Source organism: Dama dama, chromosome 12 (genome assembly GCF_033118175.1).
Source record: "Dama dama isolate Ldn47 chromosome 12, ASM3311817v1, whole genome shotgun sequence".
Lineage (NCBI taxonomy): Eukaryota > Metazoa > Chordata > Mammalia > Artiodactyla > Cervidae > Dama > Dama dama.
In genome coordinates this window covers 26,609,851-26,625,238 of record NC_083692.1, presented here as the reverse complement: position 1 = coordinate 26,625,238, position 15,388 = coordinate 26,609,851, and the positions used below count along the sequence as shown (strand labels likewise).

Below are 15,388 nucleotides of genomic sequence, written 5' to 3'. Positions count from 1 at the left end.
CTTTCACTTTTACTTTACTATAATGATGAGGTCTAGGACATACCAAATATGTGGGTGGGGGGCTGAGGTGGGACAGAGGAAAAGATTGGTAGAGGAACTTTGTATGTCTGGCTGCTTCCTCTCATACAGGTCTCTGCCAAGAGTCACCTTTACAGAGCCTTCCCAGGCCTCCCTAACTAACACTGTCCACCCCCATACTGTCTTTTCAAAATCTTCTTCATCTTTTTCATAACACTTAACAGTGTCCAGGAATATATTAGATATTTGCCTACCTTTTGTGACCGTCTTCCATATTGGAGTGTAAGCTCCGTAATAGTAAGGATTTGTCTTACTCAACTGCTGTGTCCCCAGCACCTGGCGTGTGGTTTATACTGTCAACAAATATGAGTGAGTAGTCCTGTTTTTAGGTGGAAGTTGTCTGAGCCTTGATGATGCAACTTCCAGCTGGGTTGAGCCTGACCAGGCAGCAGAGAAGAGGTGAACAGTGCCTCTCCATCCCTAAACCTTTTTCTGTGACTCCACTGGAGATGTCTCATCCTCCCGTTAAAGAGCCCAGAAAATACCATCCTTCCTGTGTGCTTCAGCTTTCTTCCGGCATGAGTGCTACAGCTGCCAAAATCAGTAGTAGGGACTGGACCATCAGAAACCCTGGGGGAAGAAAATGCACAAAACCCTGGGAAGATCTGGTCCTTAACCTTCAGGAGGCTGTGACTTAGTAAAGAAGGCAGCACACACAGAAAACAAGTTAGGACACTTGCCCGTTCCCTGAGTCAGCTGTGTGGATTAGCACACAGCTTGCAGTAGAGAAGGCAACCTGTGTGCTGGCCCCTGGGTCACATGTTGACACAGAAGTGGTTTCTGGAGGCATCAATGGGCAGGTTACGAATTCCCAGCCGACTCCATGTTGGCCTCCTTCTGAGGTTTGCTCCATGCTGTAGGAACTTGTTCTGAGCATAGTGTTACTTGTAAAAGGGCAGAAAGTGCCAGCAGGCATTCCCACGAGGTGGGCAGGGTTGGCACCTTTCCATCCGTCTTTGGCTGTATCTCTTGGCCCCACTGATGTTGGGGTTGAGGATAGTGAGCACCGGAATTCCAGCAAACCCTGGCTTTCCTGCTGCACGGCTTTTGGTGAGCAAATAGCTCTGCCTCACCGGCTTCCCCAGTGGCTTAGCGGTAAAGAATCCACCTGCAATGCAGGAGACTCAGGTTCGATCCCCTGGAGAAGGGGATGGCAACCCACTCCAGTATTCTTGCCTGGAGAATCCCATGGACAGAGGAACCTGGCCGGCTACAGTCCATGGGGTTGCAAAGAGTCAGACATGACTGAAGCAACTCAGCACACACACAGGTGTGGTAGGGAGAGTTCATAGAGAATGTGTTTATTACCACATTGCCTGCTATTGATGTTATTCCAGCCCAGCATCTTGGGAGCCACTTGCGCCTCAGTGTCCTGATCTGTAAAACAGGGAAATAATTCCCAACCGCCGCTGGCCATCCCTCCCCTCTGTCTGTTGTAAGGGTTAATATCCTCAGGCTTTGAGGGCCTGAGGTGGGGGAGGAGCCGCATAAATGGGTTATTGTTGTGCTGGTGAATGCTCCGGCTTTGTTCAAGTGTCTTCACTATTTGACTTCCTGCAGTTAGTGTCCCCAGACTTGAATTGCTGGAGACACTTGTGCGACCTCAGCAGTTGGTGGCGCTCACCTGGCCCGGCTGTGACCTGGGTCTTCACCCAGTGGGGACCTGCTGAGTTGGGGTGGGAAGCTCCGTTTCCTCTGTTAGGGGCCCCCCGGGCATCAGGAATGAAAGAAATGCAGAAAGTATGACCCACACGCGCAACTGATTCTGAATAGGACGTTTATTGAAGAGGTTTTGCAGGAGGCGGCGGGCGCTTTAATTCCCGAGGCTGTTGGTGGCAGCTCTCTGCTCGCCCCAAGCCTGTTAACTGCTCGGCTGCCGGGCCGAATGCGGCTCCTGGGCCCCACGCGGCCCTCTTGGTGTTCAGATGGGAGCCCTTTTGAGGAAAGCGGTAGGTACCCGGCTGGCCAGGCCAGGGGGTGCGAATGGGGCAGGAGCAGAATTATCAAAGGCCTCCGAGTCTTGCCAGACTCTGCCGTGAAACCCGGCTGGCCACTGGCTTTGGGGCGAAAGGTAAATTTCTCCCTTGGGCCTTCAGAAACTGAGGACAGGTTGAGTTGGTCCCTTTTCAAAATCCTGCCCAGGCTTCTTCCAGGTGATGTGTCCATCGAGGCCGGGCGAGGGCGAGAATCCCGTGTTCCTCTTCGAGTTACTGCACGTGGTTCTGCAAGGGGCTTCGGAGGGTCTTCTGATCTCTGAACACTCGGAGTTGGGCGATTAGGGAAGGGACTGTTTGTCGAGGGACCCAGCACACCCTGGGAAAAGCAGAGTTAATCTCCCACTTCTTTATGGAAGTTTCCTTTTCCCAGAATCCACAGAGAGTGGTTATGTTAGATAAAATCTAGGGGTGGTGGCAGGTTGGGCAGGTGGAAGGATGTTGTCCCCGACCCTGCCTCTTCCCCTGGTGGACACCGCCAGGCTGGGGCCATGTCCACCACTCCGAGAGCTCTGGGCTGCAGAAGCCAGGAGGTCGGGGGCAGGTTGCTGCCTTGCCCTGCCTTGAGTTTCAGTCCTGAATCAAGGCCTGGCTTTTCCAGGAACAGGACTGCTACCTGGGCCATGCCCATGTGGACCCGCCTGCCCCAGAACCTAGGGTTTGGTGACAGCTGCCCCCTCTGCATGTGTAACCGCTTAGCTGAGGGAGAAAGCTGCTCTCCTCCCACCTGGAAACTGGTTGGATGAGTTTCTCGGGCCTCCCTGGTGGAGGCCCCTTAGAAGGGAAGGCAGGGATCTGGGGTGGGGTGGGGGCGGGTGCTGTGGGGTGCAGAGGGGCCTCCCGGGCTCTGGGATAGGGAACCCTGAGGGACAGGGTCATGCAGGAGGCCCTGCTCTCTGAAGGGACGGCTTCCTTTGAGAATTGACCTTGTTGTGTGGGTCTGTAAGCCAGGCCTGGGGAAATCTACTTTCCTAAGTTGTCTGGGTCAGGTGCCGGGCCCAGGGTTGGCATCCAGGGCGACGAGGGGGTGTTGCTTGGAGCTCCTGCTGTTGTGCCTGAGGGCCAGGAGGATCAGGGTGTGTCACTGATGGCAGCAGTTCGTAATGGGGGGCAGGGGGCTGCTGTTGCTTGGAATTGAAGACCAACTTGTGTTTGGGGGAGCCTCCCTAATTCTGATTTGCTTGGGGAGGGAATTTGGGGAAGGGAAAAACCCTCAGGTGGTAACACTGACTATCCCCCCGCCCCCACACAATGCCCCCAGCTGGGAACTGCTGTTCTGGAATCCCAGGGGAAGAGTCCCTTCTAGTTAAGCCCTGGCATCTCAATTTCTAGACTTGGCATTTGCCCCCCTGCTTTTAGAAACATCTCGTATCTGGGTAGTTTCATATCTCCACATTTATTGGGGGCCTTGCTTCCTCCCACTTCACAGGGGTTGGGATAGATGTCATTCTTCTTCCTAGCACATTCTCCCCATCTCTTTCTCTCCTTGAAGCTCTCTGTAAACAGCCAGCATCTTCTTTCGCTTCTGGATGCTTCATGAACATTCTGGCTGTGTAGACCCCTGCGGCCATAGCACCACCTCGCAGTTTGTATATTTTGAGGGTAGTGTCTCACCTTGTCTCCCCGAGTCTCCGTGGTGGGTCTTCCAGGCCTGGCTCGGGTGCGCCCATCCCCTTGCTGCCGGACGCCCCAGGTCCTTGCGTGGTCCAGGTCCTCTGGGGACTCCACTGTCCCATGCTGCCACCCTTGTACCAGATGCCCTTAGGGCTCTTCCTTACCTGGCAGAAGCTTTGTCATCATTCAAGACTCAGCAAAAATCTCACTCTTTTAAAGCTGCCTGGGTCCCCCAGGTGGCACTTTCTACTTCTTCCATCAGCAGCGTTTATGTGCACTTCTGTGTCAGCACTTGAGGCACTGCTTTGTGGATAATCTGTTGATATGTCTATTTTTTAAAAACTATTATTAGTATTATTATTATTATTTTTTGGCCGCACAGCGTGACTTGTGGGATTTTAGTTCCCCAACCAGGGATCGAACGTGTGCCTCCTGCAGTGGAAGCACCGAATTTTAACCACGGGACTGCCAGGGAAGTCCTCGCTTCCTTTTGTCATTGATGTGCTTGTCTGATTTCTCCTGATACAGTGCTTGTTCTCCAGTGCGGGTTCTGTGTGTGATTCATCTTTGTGTCAACCCACAAGGCTGCCACAGTCTTTGTGCAAAGTGGGTGCTTGAATATACTTGAGCAGTGAATTCTGAAGCTCATGACTTGGGAAGGGCCGTTAGTCTTATCCCTAAATGAGTGGGTCGACCTTGCGGTACAGATGGCTCACTGCCCTGCTCCCTGCCGTCCAGCAAGTTAGGAGTAGAACTAATGTTGGTTTTGAGCCATGCTGGCTGGAGTACCAGGTCTATTCTTCTGCCTTCCCCTCTTGGATATTCCCTGTGACTTAGGAAATGGGCAAACACTGGGGCTTTTCCCTCTATGTCCTGGCTGTCTCATCTGTCTACCTTGGAGTTGGATTACATTTTTTCTTTAAAATCCAAGGACCAGTGTCAAGGATGGTTTCCAACGATCACTTCCCTACCTCACGTCACCTTAAATTCTGTTCCTGCCCAGGCCTGTTGTTCCTCTCCAACTCTCTCCCTGCGGAACCCGGAGGAATGCGCCCTGCCTGCTACAGCGTAGGACTGACTCATTCAAACTTCGTCTTCTGGTTTGACCTTCTGTGTGGCCTGGATATCAGACTCGTTTCCGTTTCCAGCTGAATTGCTTTATATTTGCCCTTAAAAGATCATGGTCCAAATCTGTGTTGGGATCATAGATGATGGATGATCGGCAGGATCGGGGTGAAGTGGGAGGGGAGGGTTAGGTCATGGTGGTACATGATTAAACTTGTATCTTTATTATTGACGTGAGATATGGGTCTACTTTTTTAGGCACACATTAGAAAAATCTCTTATCCTGATGCTTATGGACAAATAGTAACTCATCCATCCTTCTCATTGCCACCATTTATGAAAGGTATAATGTGTGTCATTTGTTCACATTGCTCTACTTGTATCCTCTCGCTCTTGGAGACCAGCGAAGTTGGTACTATTGCTGCGCTCCTTTTACGGGTAAGGAACTTGAAGTTTGGTTAGGTCCAATGACTTGCCCAAGGCCACCCATAGCTAGTAAAACAGAGCAACTGGGTTTCAAACCACGTCTGCCTGACTCCAAAGCCTGTGACTCCGTTTACTGCATTTAATCTCTGCTGTCTGGACTCTCATGCACTGAGGTACTTGCTCATTCTCTCCTTCTCATCTGAGAACTCAGACCCAGTGGGCCCCTCTGTTCCCAGTTGCTTCCCACTGAGATTCTCCAATGCCTTTGAATCTGATGCAATAGTAAATGCTGCAGCTCTTGAAGGTGTGGTTCAAGGTTGGCGACCTCAAAACAAGCATCCCCTATAGTGGGTGTACGGGGAGCAACTAGATTGTTAATTTGTGGGACCGGGTCTCTAAATTTTGCTGATAAGAAGGGGTGGTCCTGTGAGCCTCTAGAGATGGGAGAGATGAGGCCTCTGAGAACACTGGAGGTGTCTGTGATTTCTAGCATGGTCTTCATCCCCTCCATCTTCTGGGGACATTGTGTCTGTGTCATCTTCCTGCTTAGTCACAAGTTGTGACCTACCCTGGCTATGAGCAATAGCAATTTCCCATCCACAGTAATTGCTCTCCTTTGCCTTCAGTTTCAATGAAACCTCCTGGTGCACTGCTTTTCCTGGGATAGCTGTAGGGCCATTTTGCTGTAGTCCCTTCTTCAAACTCCAAAGTGGACTCTTCTTCCAGTTTTTTTTTTTCTTCTTCCAGTTTTTATGGCTGGTCAATTAATATGTGGCATGGCAGGGCAGCTACGCCCCTGCTCCAGTCCTTCTTTTGGGGCCTAGAGTGTGGGGCAGTCACCGGTCTTGCATGCCTCTTGGTGAATCGGAAACTTGCTGGCGGTGACTAATTGGAAACTCATTAGACAAGGAGGAACTGTCTCAGGTCTTGACTGTGGCCACTGTTTATCTTTTGTCTGACTACTGTGGGAGTGGAGAGGTGCTGAAATTTATTGAACACCTAGTGCATGCATTGCCTGCTGGGGGTGAAAGAAGGCCCAGCCCACTAGGTTTTTACTATCTAGTCTGGAAGGAGAGCTTGCCCATGAGAACCCCAAGGACCTGTGCTTTATGCGACAGTCAGGCTCAGCTGAGTTCAGAGAAGTGCCTGTGCGTTAGTGTTCCTGCTGTTAACACACGCTGCCATCTTAGTGCCTTTGAACAGCACCCGGGCAGACTTCCCTCGTGGCTCAGTGGGAAAGAATCCACCTGCCAACGCAGGAGATACGAGTTCGATCCCTGGTCCGGGATGACGCACATACCACGGAGCAACTAAGACCCTGTGCCACAGCTACTGAGCCTGCGTGCTCTAGAGCCTGGGAGACACAACTACTGACGCCTGTGCGTCCTAGAGCCCCTGCCCTGCAGCAAGAGAGGCCTCCACGATGAGAAGCCCACACCACAACTAGAAAGTAGCCCCTGCTTGCTGCAACTAGAGAAAAGCTCACACAGCGACAGAGACCCAGCACAGTGAAAAATAAATGAAACAGCAGACATTTATTATCTTATAGTTCTGGAGGTCGGACGTCAGTCTGGGCTTACAGGGCTATTTTCCTTCTGGAGTCTCCAGGGAAAATTTTGTTTTCTTATCCTTTCCAGCTTCCTGAAGCTGCTTAGATCCCTTGACTTGTGGTCTCTTTCCTCCGTCGACGAAGCCAGCAGCCTAGCAGCGACCAGTTTCTCGCTCTGTCCCTCTGCCTTTGCTGTCACGTCAGCTTCCGACTCCTGCTACTTCCCTCTTGTGAGAACCCTCTGATTATCGCAAACCTACCCACATAATCTAGAACAATCTTCCCCATCTCAAGATCCTTAACTTGATCATACCCGCAAAATTTCTTTTGCCATATAAGGTTACCCACATAGATAGGCTCCTTGTATCCAGGGATTAAGATGTAGATATTCCTGGGGGAGAAGCATTTTCGGCCTGCATCATTGTGTGTGTTGGATGGGTTGGTGATGGATGGGGAGGCCTTTCTGAGGATGATGACTGGACCACATTTGTGGAGGGAGAGAATGTCTGGGACACTTTGCAGGTTTGAGAAGTAACATGAGCAGATGTTGGGCTTGTGCGTGGTGGAGACAGGGAGGTGTGGGTGAGCATTACTCCCACTGACATGAGATGCCAGGGGCTTTCCTTCCCTTCCAAGGCCAGGCCGAGGGAGTTTTCTGAACTTTAGTCTGAAGCCCCAGACTCTGTCCCAGAATTCAGGTGGGAGGGCTCCGTTGGCAACCAGAGTCTTTCCTTCCTAGCAGCTGACTCAGGCACACTTGGTGGCCCCCTGCTATTCTGGGGTGGTGGGAAAAGGAATTCACGAGGGAAAATGAATTCATGAGGGAACAGGAATTTGAGCCAGCTGGCCTGGGTTTGGGTGGCCCAGAAACCCTGGTCACACTGTTCGCACAGCCTCTGTGATAGTCACGTTGCTCACAGGGAACACAGTCCCTGGAGAGCTTCCCTTGTCCTCTCTGAGGGTGCTTGGGGCCCCTGAGTCCCCGGAGAGGGGCAGGAGGGTCAGAGGGAGAGAGGAAAGAGCCAGCCTCTCTCAGGGATCCTCCTTGTCCTCAGGAAAGCCTCAAGGGTGTGGTGAGAGGTGGTGTCTGCCGGTGTGACCTCACCCACCTCTGCCCACCCTCTGCTGGCCCGGATAACCGTAGGAATAGATCCTCAGGAGCTGGGCTTCTTTGGGGACAGTGCTGGGCAGCAGCCTGGCTGGGTGGTTCTGAGCTGGGGTGTGTGTGTAGTATACCTGGGCTCCTCTGAAAGTTAAATTGTGTTGTGTGTGTGTGTGTGTGTGTGTAGACCCTTGTAATACTGAGCTCTGTGTATGGTGTGTTTGTGTAAGAGCACACCTGGGCTTAGGATCTCGAGGTGCGATCTCTAGAAGTTCTCATGTGTGCGTCTGTGTAGACCCTCGTGATACTGAGCTGTTTGTGTGTGTGTGTGGGGGGGGCACACCTGGGCTCAGGATTTCGAGCTGAGATCTCTGGAAGTTCACATTCTGTGTGTGTGTGCGTGTAGACCATCGTGATACTAAGCTGTTTGTGTGTGTGTGTGTGTGTGTGTGTGTGTGTAGCACACCTGGACTCAGGATCTCAAGCTGAGATTTCTGGAAGTTCACATTGTGTGTGTGTAGACCATCGTGATACTGAGCTGAGTGTGTGTGTGTGTGTATAGCACGCATGGACTCAGGATCTCAAGGTGAGATCTCTGGAAGTTCACACTGTGTGTGTGTGTATGTATAGACCGATACTAAGCTCTGTGTATCTGTGCACGTGTAGCACACCTGGGCTCAGGGTCTCAAGGTGAGATCTCTGGAAGTTCACATTGCTTCCGCCCTGTCTGTCTGGAAGAGCTGTAGCATTTCTCTGTGTCTCCCTCTGGTACCTTATGGATGAGCAGATCCTGACAGTGCAGTGAGGGGAAGATCACAGGCTGTGGCTGCCCGGGTTGAAGAACCTCTGGAATACCCAGCAGGTGTTGGGAGTCGGGAGATGAGAGAAGGTGGGGAAGGAGGGCCGTGCCGCCTGCGGTCCCCAGGGAGGGAGGGCCTCGGCCCACACGCAGGTACCAGGTGACCGCTCCCCTTCACTCCCGGGGCCACTGGACTTTGGAGCAGTTGCCTTTGGGGAAGCCCCTCAGTCGCTCCATCGCCTCCAGAGCAGGTGTGGCATGTCGGTCTTCCGTCTCCTGGATGTGGGGCGAAGGGCAGTAGGTGAAAGGATGACGTCAACCGCCTCCACACCTGGACCCAGCCTCTCTGAACCAAAATGTTTTTCTGGAGTGTCTCCAAGCACTGGCCGGCACAGCTTCCTCCTCATCTCAAGACTTCTCGGCCTACTGGCCCCTGAGGGAGGGCTGAAAGGGAGTGTTACTGAGTCCTGGGGAGTCACCAGGACTAGAGAAGTAGAGGCTCTCCAGAAGATTCTATCCAGGTGAGCGCCCCCATGGGACCCTTCTTTCTGAAGCTGGGGTGGAGTTGGGGAGCAGGGTCCTACTGCCTTATTGACAAGAGGCCTGAGGACAGAACATGGGGGCTCTGGTGGGTTTGGCTGGTCATTTTTTTCTGTTGGAGGCAGGAGACCGGGTCAGATCGGGGACACAGAGCTGAGGCCTCGCAGGGAGGAGAAGGACGTGGAACCTGGCCCCAGTCAGCCGTCCTGGGAAACTCAGAGGCCTGCTGCAGCATGCCTGCCTCCCTGCCTGGGGATGTTCAGGGAAGGTCCCTGGGAGGTGTGAGCGGAGGAAGGGTGTGGATTAGGTTTAAATTTAGAGAAAGTTAAAAAAGAAAAGAAAAGAAACTGATCTCCCTTTCTCTCCTGCACCCAAACTCTTAAAGGTGCATGTCTGAGCAGCTTATGGGGCCGATCAGAAAGGTCTCGGGGACCCTTTCACAGAGGGCTTCTCAGGTGTGGGAGATACAGCGTTTTCTAGAAGATTGACTCTTTGACTGATGATTGATTGGATTGATTCCTGTTAAAAGATGGAAGAGGTCAGTGAGGAGGGATATTTAGGGAGCTGGAGACCAGGGTGATACGGTGGGCTGTGGCTTGGGGTTTGACTGCTGTCTGTCACCTTCTCTAGGCGCCCACTGCCCCAGCAGACAGTGTCTTCCAAGATGAGTTTAAAGACCCCCGAGTTCCAATCTTGGCCTTGGGGTGAATCTTACCATATGGGGTGATGTGATGGTCCATGGAGAGGAGGGAAAGGTTGTCTCTACCCAGGAGCCCTTCCGTAGGCAGGTGCTTCCACTGTCTCTGTGGGGGCCTGAACGCCACTACAGAGAGGTGTGTGTGCGCTCACTTGCTCAGTCGTGTCCAACTTTGCGATCTCGTGGACTGTAGCCTGCCAGGTTCCTCTGTCCATGGAATTTTCCAGGCAGGAACACTACAGAAGGGTGGGGATTGGGTTTTTAGAAGCAGAGGGCCCTCACCCTGAGTGTGATCTCTCTTTTCCCTCACTATCTGATGGTGTCTGCTAACAGTCCCACCTGGACTCTGCCTGGGCTGCCCTGACATCTCCATTTGCTCTTTACCCTTCCTTTCTGGGTCTCTGTATTCTTTTCCATTAAGTCCTCTTGCCCAGGGGAGAGAACGAGAGCCTTGTGAACCTGGGTCTCCTGGTCACTGCAGGGCTCCTCTTAGCATCCGAGGAGTTACAATCTGATCCTCTTGCCCTCTTGCTGCTTCCCTTCTCTAGGACCTGCAGTCCTTTGACCAGGAATATGTATTTTTCTGTGTTGTTCCAAGGAAAAGGTAAATGGGCAAAGGTCACATAGTAGGAGGTCTAGAAATAGCCTTAAAGAATCTTAATTCTCAATTTTTTTTTTTTTTAACCTCCTTTGGCCTTTGTGAGGGAAGTAAAATATTAAAAGCCATGACCTTTATGTCTTAACATGTCCCCCATGGTTTATGCTGAGGCAAAGCCATGGCATCTAGGGCTGTGACTAATCCTTTGCTGGGGTTCTAGCTGGTGTGAAATCCATCAGGGAGGCAGCCAGCAGTGGGCAGGGGCAGAAGAGCACTCACACTGAAGCCTGAGTGCCTGAGTCCAGATTCAGGCTCTACCGCATGCTGTTTCTGTGGCCTCAGTTTCTGCATCTGTAAAATGGGGATAATAATAGTACTGACCTCATAGAGTTGTTATGAGGTAAAAGCGTCATTATGTTTACAGCACTTGGACCATTTTTAGCTGTTAGCCATTATGCTTTCTTTTAACCCCAGGAGGATTTGGGCATGGGCGCTATGAAAATATGAGCTTGGTTTGCAGGCAGATGGCTGTGTGCAGTCAGAGAAAATTTCTCCCAAGTAGAAAAGATGTGTTAGTTCCTGGGCTTTTGCAATGTGCATGGGGACCCTATGGTGATGGAGTCCCTAATGAGTGACCTTGAAGATACCTTTTAGAGAGAAATCTCTTGAGAGACTGTGTGTGGGGTGGAGGTGGGGGGCTGTGACTAATCCTTCACTTTGAGGCCGTGACCTGGCCAGCTGTTAAGTCCATTAGAGACTTGGGCCTTTTCCGCTTAGCATCCCCATAGGGGCTGACTGACCCCAGGTTTCATCTGGGAAAGGTCTTAGGCCACAAGTCCCTACCCCTTTGTTCCAGCTGGGATTGACAGCCCTCAGGGGCTGGAGGGGAGATGGGGGTGGCGGAGAAGGGGGGAGATGGGGGTGGGGGGGTGCCTGATGGTGCACTTGCTTTGAAGGACACATTTCCTGATGCACCGCTTATATTCAATATAGGTTTGCTGAATTAAATCAAACACAAAACAGTGTCATATATAATGGTGCATGGACAGATGAATAATCACTGCTGAGATACACAGATTTTTAAGTCACAAGAGGGTCAATCACTTCACAGAGGCTATTCAGCAAGTCCCACCGGGCCTGGGGTTAAGGGCTGGGGCGGAGTTCGGGTCTCTTTCTTTCTTTGTCTGAAACGACTAGCTGGTTCATCTTAAAGGCTCTTCTGAGGAGAAAGGAGAAAGCAGCAGTGCTGTGTTTCCCAGGGGCTCTCCTGAGATGCTCGGTTTCACCAAGGTGATCCTGTTAATTAATCCTTTGACTGCATCTGGAAGGAGGGAGCAGTCAGGACTGGCCCCAGTGCTGCCACAGTGTCCTCATCTGCAAGACGAGAGGCTCACGTGGAGGGAATCCCCTCGCCTAGCTGCGACATGCAGTGGGAAATTGCTGTGCTTGGGAGGGTCCTCGCTGGGCTAGCGTGCATGGCAAACAGGTCTCCACGCTCCTGACTTTAGTTTGGTAGTCATACCGGTTCATCTACCATCATTATCCGTTTGCCATTTGCGGATCACTTTCTAAGGTCCCTGCCCTTAGATCACTGCCTAGGGCTGGGAGTCTTACACAATGAGTGCTACAAAAGGGATGCCCTGGGGTGCTATAAGAGAACACAGAGGGGGCCCCCAGTTTTGGTTTCTGGGCATATGTGGCTTCTCACTGAGACCCAAGGGTTGGTATAAGTGACACAGGCTAGGGGTATGGTGTGGGTGTTGGGGAGGAAGTAATGGCCTAGTAGCGGGAACACTTGCAAAAGCCAGAGCCCAGGTGGGGGCACTGGTTCCAAGTTGGGGTAGAGGCACAGAAAACCAGGGGGGCAAATTCAAGATGGCCAGAGTGATGGCACCGTCTCGACCCTTCTCATAGCTCTAACTTGTGGTCTAGTGACTTCTGAGTCCTAGAGCTAGGGGTGGAAGGCATTGGGACAGTAGGGCTGGCAGAGATGCTTTAGAACATTTTCCCTGTGGAAATAGCAGTCAAATGAACATTCTGGAAAGTGATGTTGATGGGCTTTGGTGCTCTGGGGTGGCGGTGGAGTGTCCTTGACTTTCCCAAAGGCCAGAGCCACCACCCTGCCTCCCCAGCTTGCTGCTTCAGGCTGGCCTACCTGTGAGCCACACCATCTGTTTAGGGAATAAAGTCCACCTGAGGCTATGTTTGCCTCACCTGGGAGCAGTTTCCTGCTTGCTCTGCTGCCCTGACCCGGCTGTGCTGAAGGGAGCTTCGCTTCGGGAGACCTACCCGTGCCTCAGCCCTGGGGAATTTCCTGCGTCCCTGGAGCCTGGCTGAGTCAGAAGCAAGTACCGGGGACTGGGGCAAGGAGGTGATGTGGGCTCAGCCTTTGCATCATCTCCTCTGCCTGCTCCATCACTATCCAGAAGGTTTCAGGTTCCAGGTTAAGCCACTGGTGCCCCAGAGATTTTGCAGTCCCACATACTCTCTGACATATAGGTTAAGAGCCAGGTCCTTGAATGGTGGACACTTGGAGAGTGCTTTTTGACACCTGCCAGTACTATCACTGTTTTGATGGTTTACGGAGCCGTCGCTCTGTGCTGGGCACCAAGCTGAACACCCAGCAGCTCACTGCGTACTGTGGGGGGACAGCCCCAGGGCAGGTGGTGGGGAGCAGAGGCTCTGGGAGGCTGGGTGATGTGCAGGAGCAGAGGGGCTGGGCTGCAGATTCCATTAGAAGGCACCCCTGACCGCTGCCAGCTGTTCTGGGGCCTCAGCTTTCTGAGCCCTTGGCTGATCTGGGATGTGGTCCACCTTTCTTCCACTCTGGGAAGGATGGAGGTGGCACTGTTGGAGACAGGCAGGAATTCATTTGGGCATCCTCGTAGATGCTCATACAATCGGAAGGAAGGGACCTCCTTGAGATGCAGAATCGTTGCTTTAAAAGTTGTGGTAAAATACATGTAACATAAAATCCACATTTTAAAATGTTCAGTGACATTGAGTGAGTACTTCACATTGTTGGGCATCCATCACTATCTTCCATCCATAGAACTTCCATTATCTTGCACAACTGAAACTCTGTATCCATTAAACAGTAACTCCCCATTCCCTCCTCCCCCAGCCCCTGGCAGCCACCCTTTTACTTTCTGTTTCTGCGAGGATTCCAGAGGTTTGACCCTTTGTCTGTCCCGCCCAGAACCTCCCCGGAACGCCCCCGCCAGGCAGCGATGCCAGGATGCCCGTCTCTGCGTCCCTCCACCAGAACGGCAGCCAGGAGCGGCCGGCGAGCCTGACCTCCACGACCTCCTCGTCGGGCTCCTCCCGCGACAGCCGTGGGGCCATGGAGGAGCCCAGCGGCTCCGAGGCTTTGGCTGAGAACGGGGAGGGCTCCCCGAGTGGCCAGCATCTCCCCAACAGCAACAACTCCAGCGGCTGGCTGCGGGGGTCCCTGTCGCCCTTCAGCAAACGCACGCGGCCGGTGGCGCCTGCGGACAAGTTCGGCTACCTGGGCCGCGTGGTGCGGGAAATCGTGGAAACGGAGCGCACGTACGTGCGGGACCTGCGTAGCATCGTGGAGGTGAGGCTTCGGGGCGGGGGGCTGAGGTCGGGAGGAACAGCCCTCTTCTCCGGGGCTGGGGCTGGCCTCTGGCTTCCGGTGGCCCAGTTCTTGGGCAAAACCCTACTTCCACCCACGGGTGGAAGAAAGTTCTCCCTGACATGTTGCTTCCAGGATCTGCTTCCCTCACGGCGCCCGCCCGGGATGCTGCTGGCCGCTCACACCGCCTTGACTTGGGGGTCCCGTCAGTAGTTGGGCCAGCAGAACTTCTGTGGATGGTTGGGGTGTAGGCACCCTTCATGGGGAGTGGGGACTCCTGTGTTTAGCCAAGAGGGAGCCACGATGAAGAAACTGGCTCTGGGCCCCTCCCTGCACAGCGCCCAGATTCCTCTTGTTTCCTGCCTGTGGGGTCTTAGGCACCTGTAACCCCAGCCTCAGACTCCTCCTCTGTAAATTGAAGAGGCAGGGCCTTGCAGGGCCCAGGCGCGGGTATTTCACACTGGGAGGGGCAAGGGAGAAGGTGACTGTGTGGCTGCCGCTGAGGAAGCTCTCTGCCCTTTGGAGGGACATGTGCTCATTTCCTAGGCCTGCCTAACAGGCAGCCACACACAGGGCAAGCTGAAGATGCTTACGTTTATCCTGTCCTGGTTGAGGAGGCCAGAGGTTAAAACTCAAGATGCTGGCCGGGCTGGTTTCTTCTGGAAACTCTGAAGGAGAGTGTGTTCCAGGGCTCTCCCCTAGCTCCTGGCTGCTGCTGGCAACCCTCACTGTTCCTTGCCCTGTAGCTGTGTTCCCCCAGTATCTGCCTCTGTCTTCACACGGCCCTTTCTGAGTCTGTCTGTGTCCTCCCCTCTTGCAAGGACACTGGTCACTTGATTCAGGGCCCACCCTACATCCAGTATGGTAGCACCTGAAGATCCTTAAATCATTATATCTGCAAAGACCCTATTTCCAAAGAAGGTCACATTCTGCGATTCCAAGTGGGTATTATTATTTGTGAGGAGGAACCAGCCGCCCCAGGGCAGTAGGTGACGCCTGTGAAATGGTCACAGCAGGAAAATGCAGCCCAGGAATGAGGCATGTTGGGGAGTGGGGCCATGGGACTGGACCGGATTGTGCCGGGGCCAGGGGCTGGGCTCTGACGCCTCTCTCCCGCAGGACTACCTCTTGAAGATCATTGATACGCCTGGGCTGCTGAACCCAGAGCAAGTCAGCGCCCTCTTTGGGAACATAGAAAGCATCTATGCACTGAACAGGTATGGAGTGAGCCTGACACACCCCATGTTCTTCCTGTGAGCCCCATTTCAGGGCCTGGAGAGGAGCCCCAATGTTCCTGGTCTTACTCGGGGGCTGTGATAACGTGGGCC

The 15,388-nt window shown here is 53.0% G+C and overlaps 1 protein-coding gene across 4 annotated transcripts in view; it reads left to right on the top strand.

Moving 5' to 3' along the window:
- Positions 1–15,388, top strand: part of PLEKHG3 (pleckstrin homology and RhoGEF domain containing G3) — a 43,383-nt gene that overhangs the window by 14,661 nt on the left and 13,334 nt on the right. For 3 of the 4 annotated variants that reach the window (XM_061156881.1, XM_061156880.1, XM_061156878.1), the window contains exons 2-3: positions 13,662–14,042; positions 15,180–15,277. In XM_061156881.1, coding sequence (XP_061012864.1) covers positions 13,701–14,042; positions 15,180–15,277 — 440 coding nt within the window. In that variant the 5' untranslated portion in view covers positions 13,662–13,700. Of the gene's footprint in view, positions 1–8,935; positions 9,149–13,661; positions 14,043–15,179; positions 15,278–15,388 lie in introns of those variants that run through there. The other variant, XM_061156879.1, reaches the window with a different exon arrangement.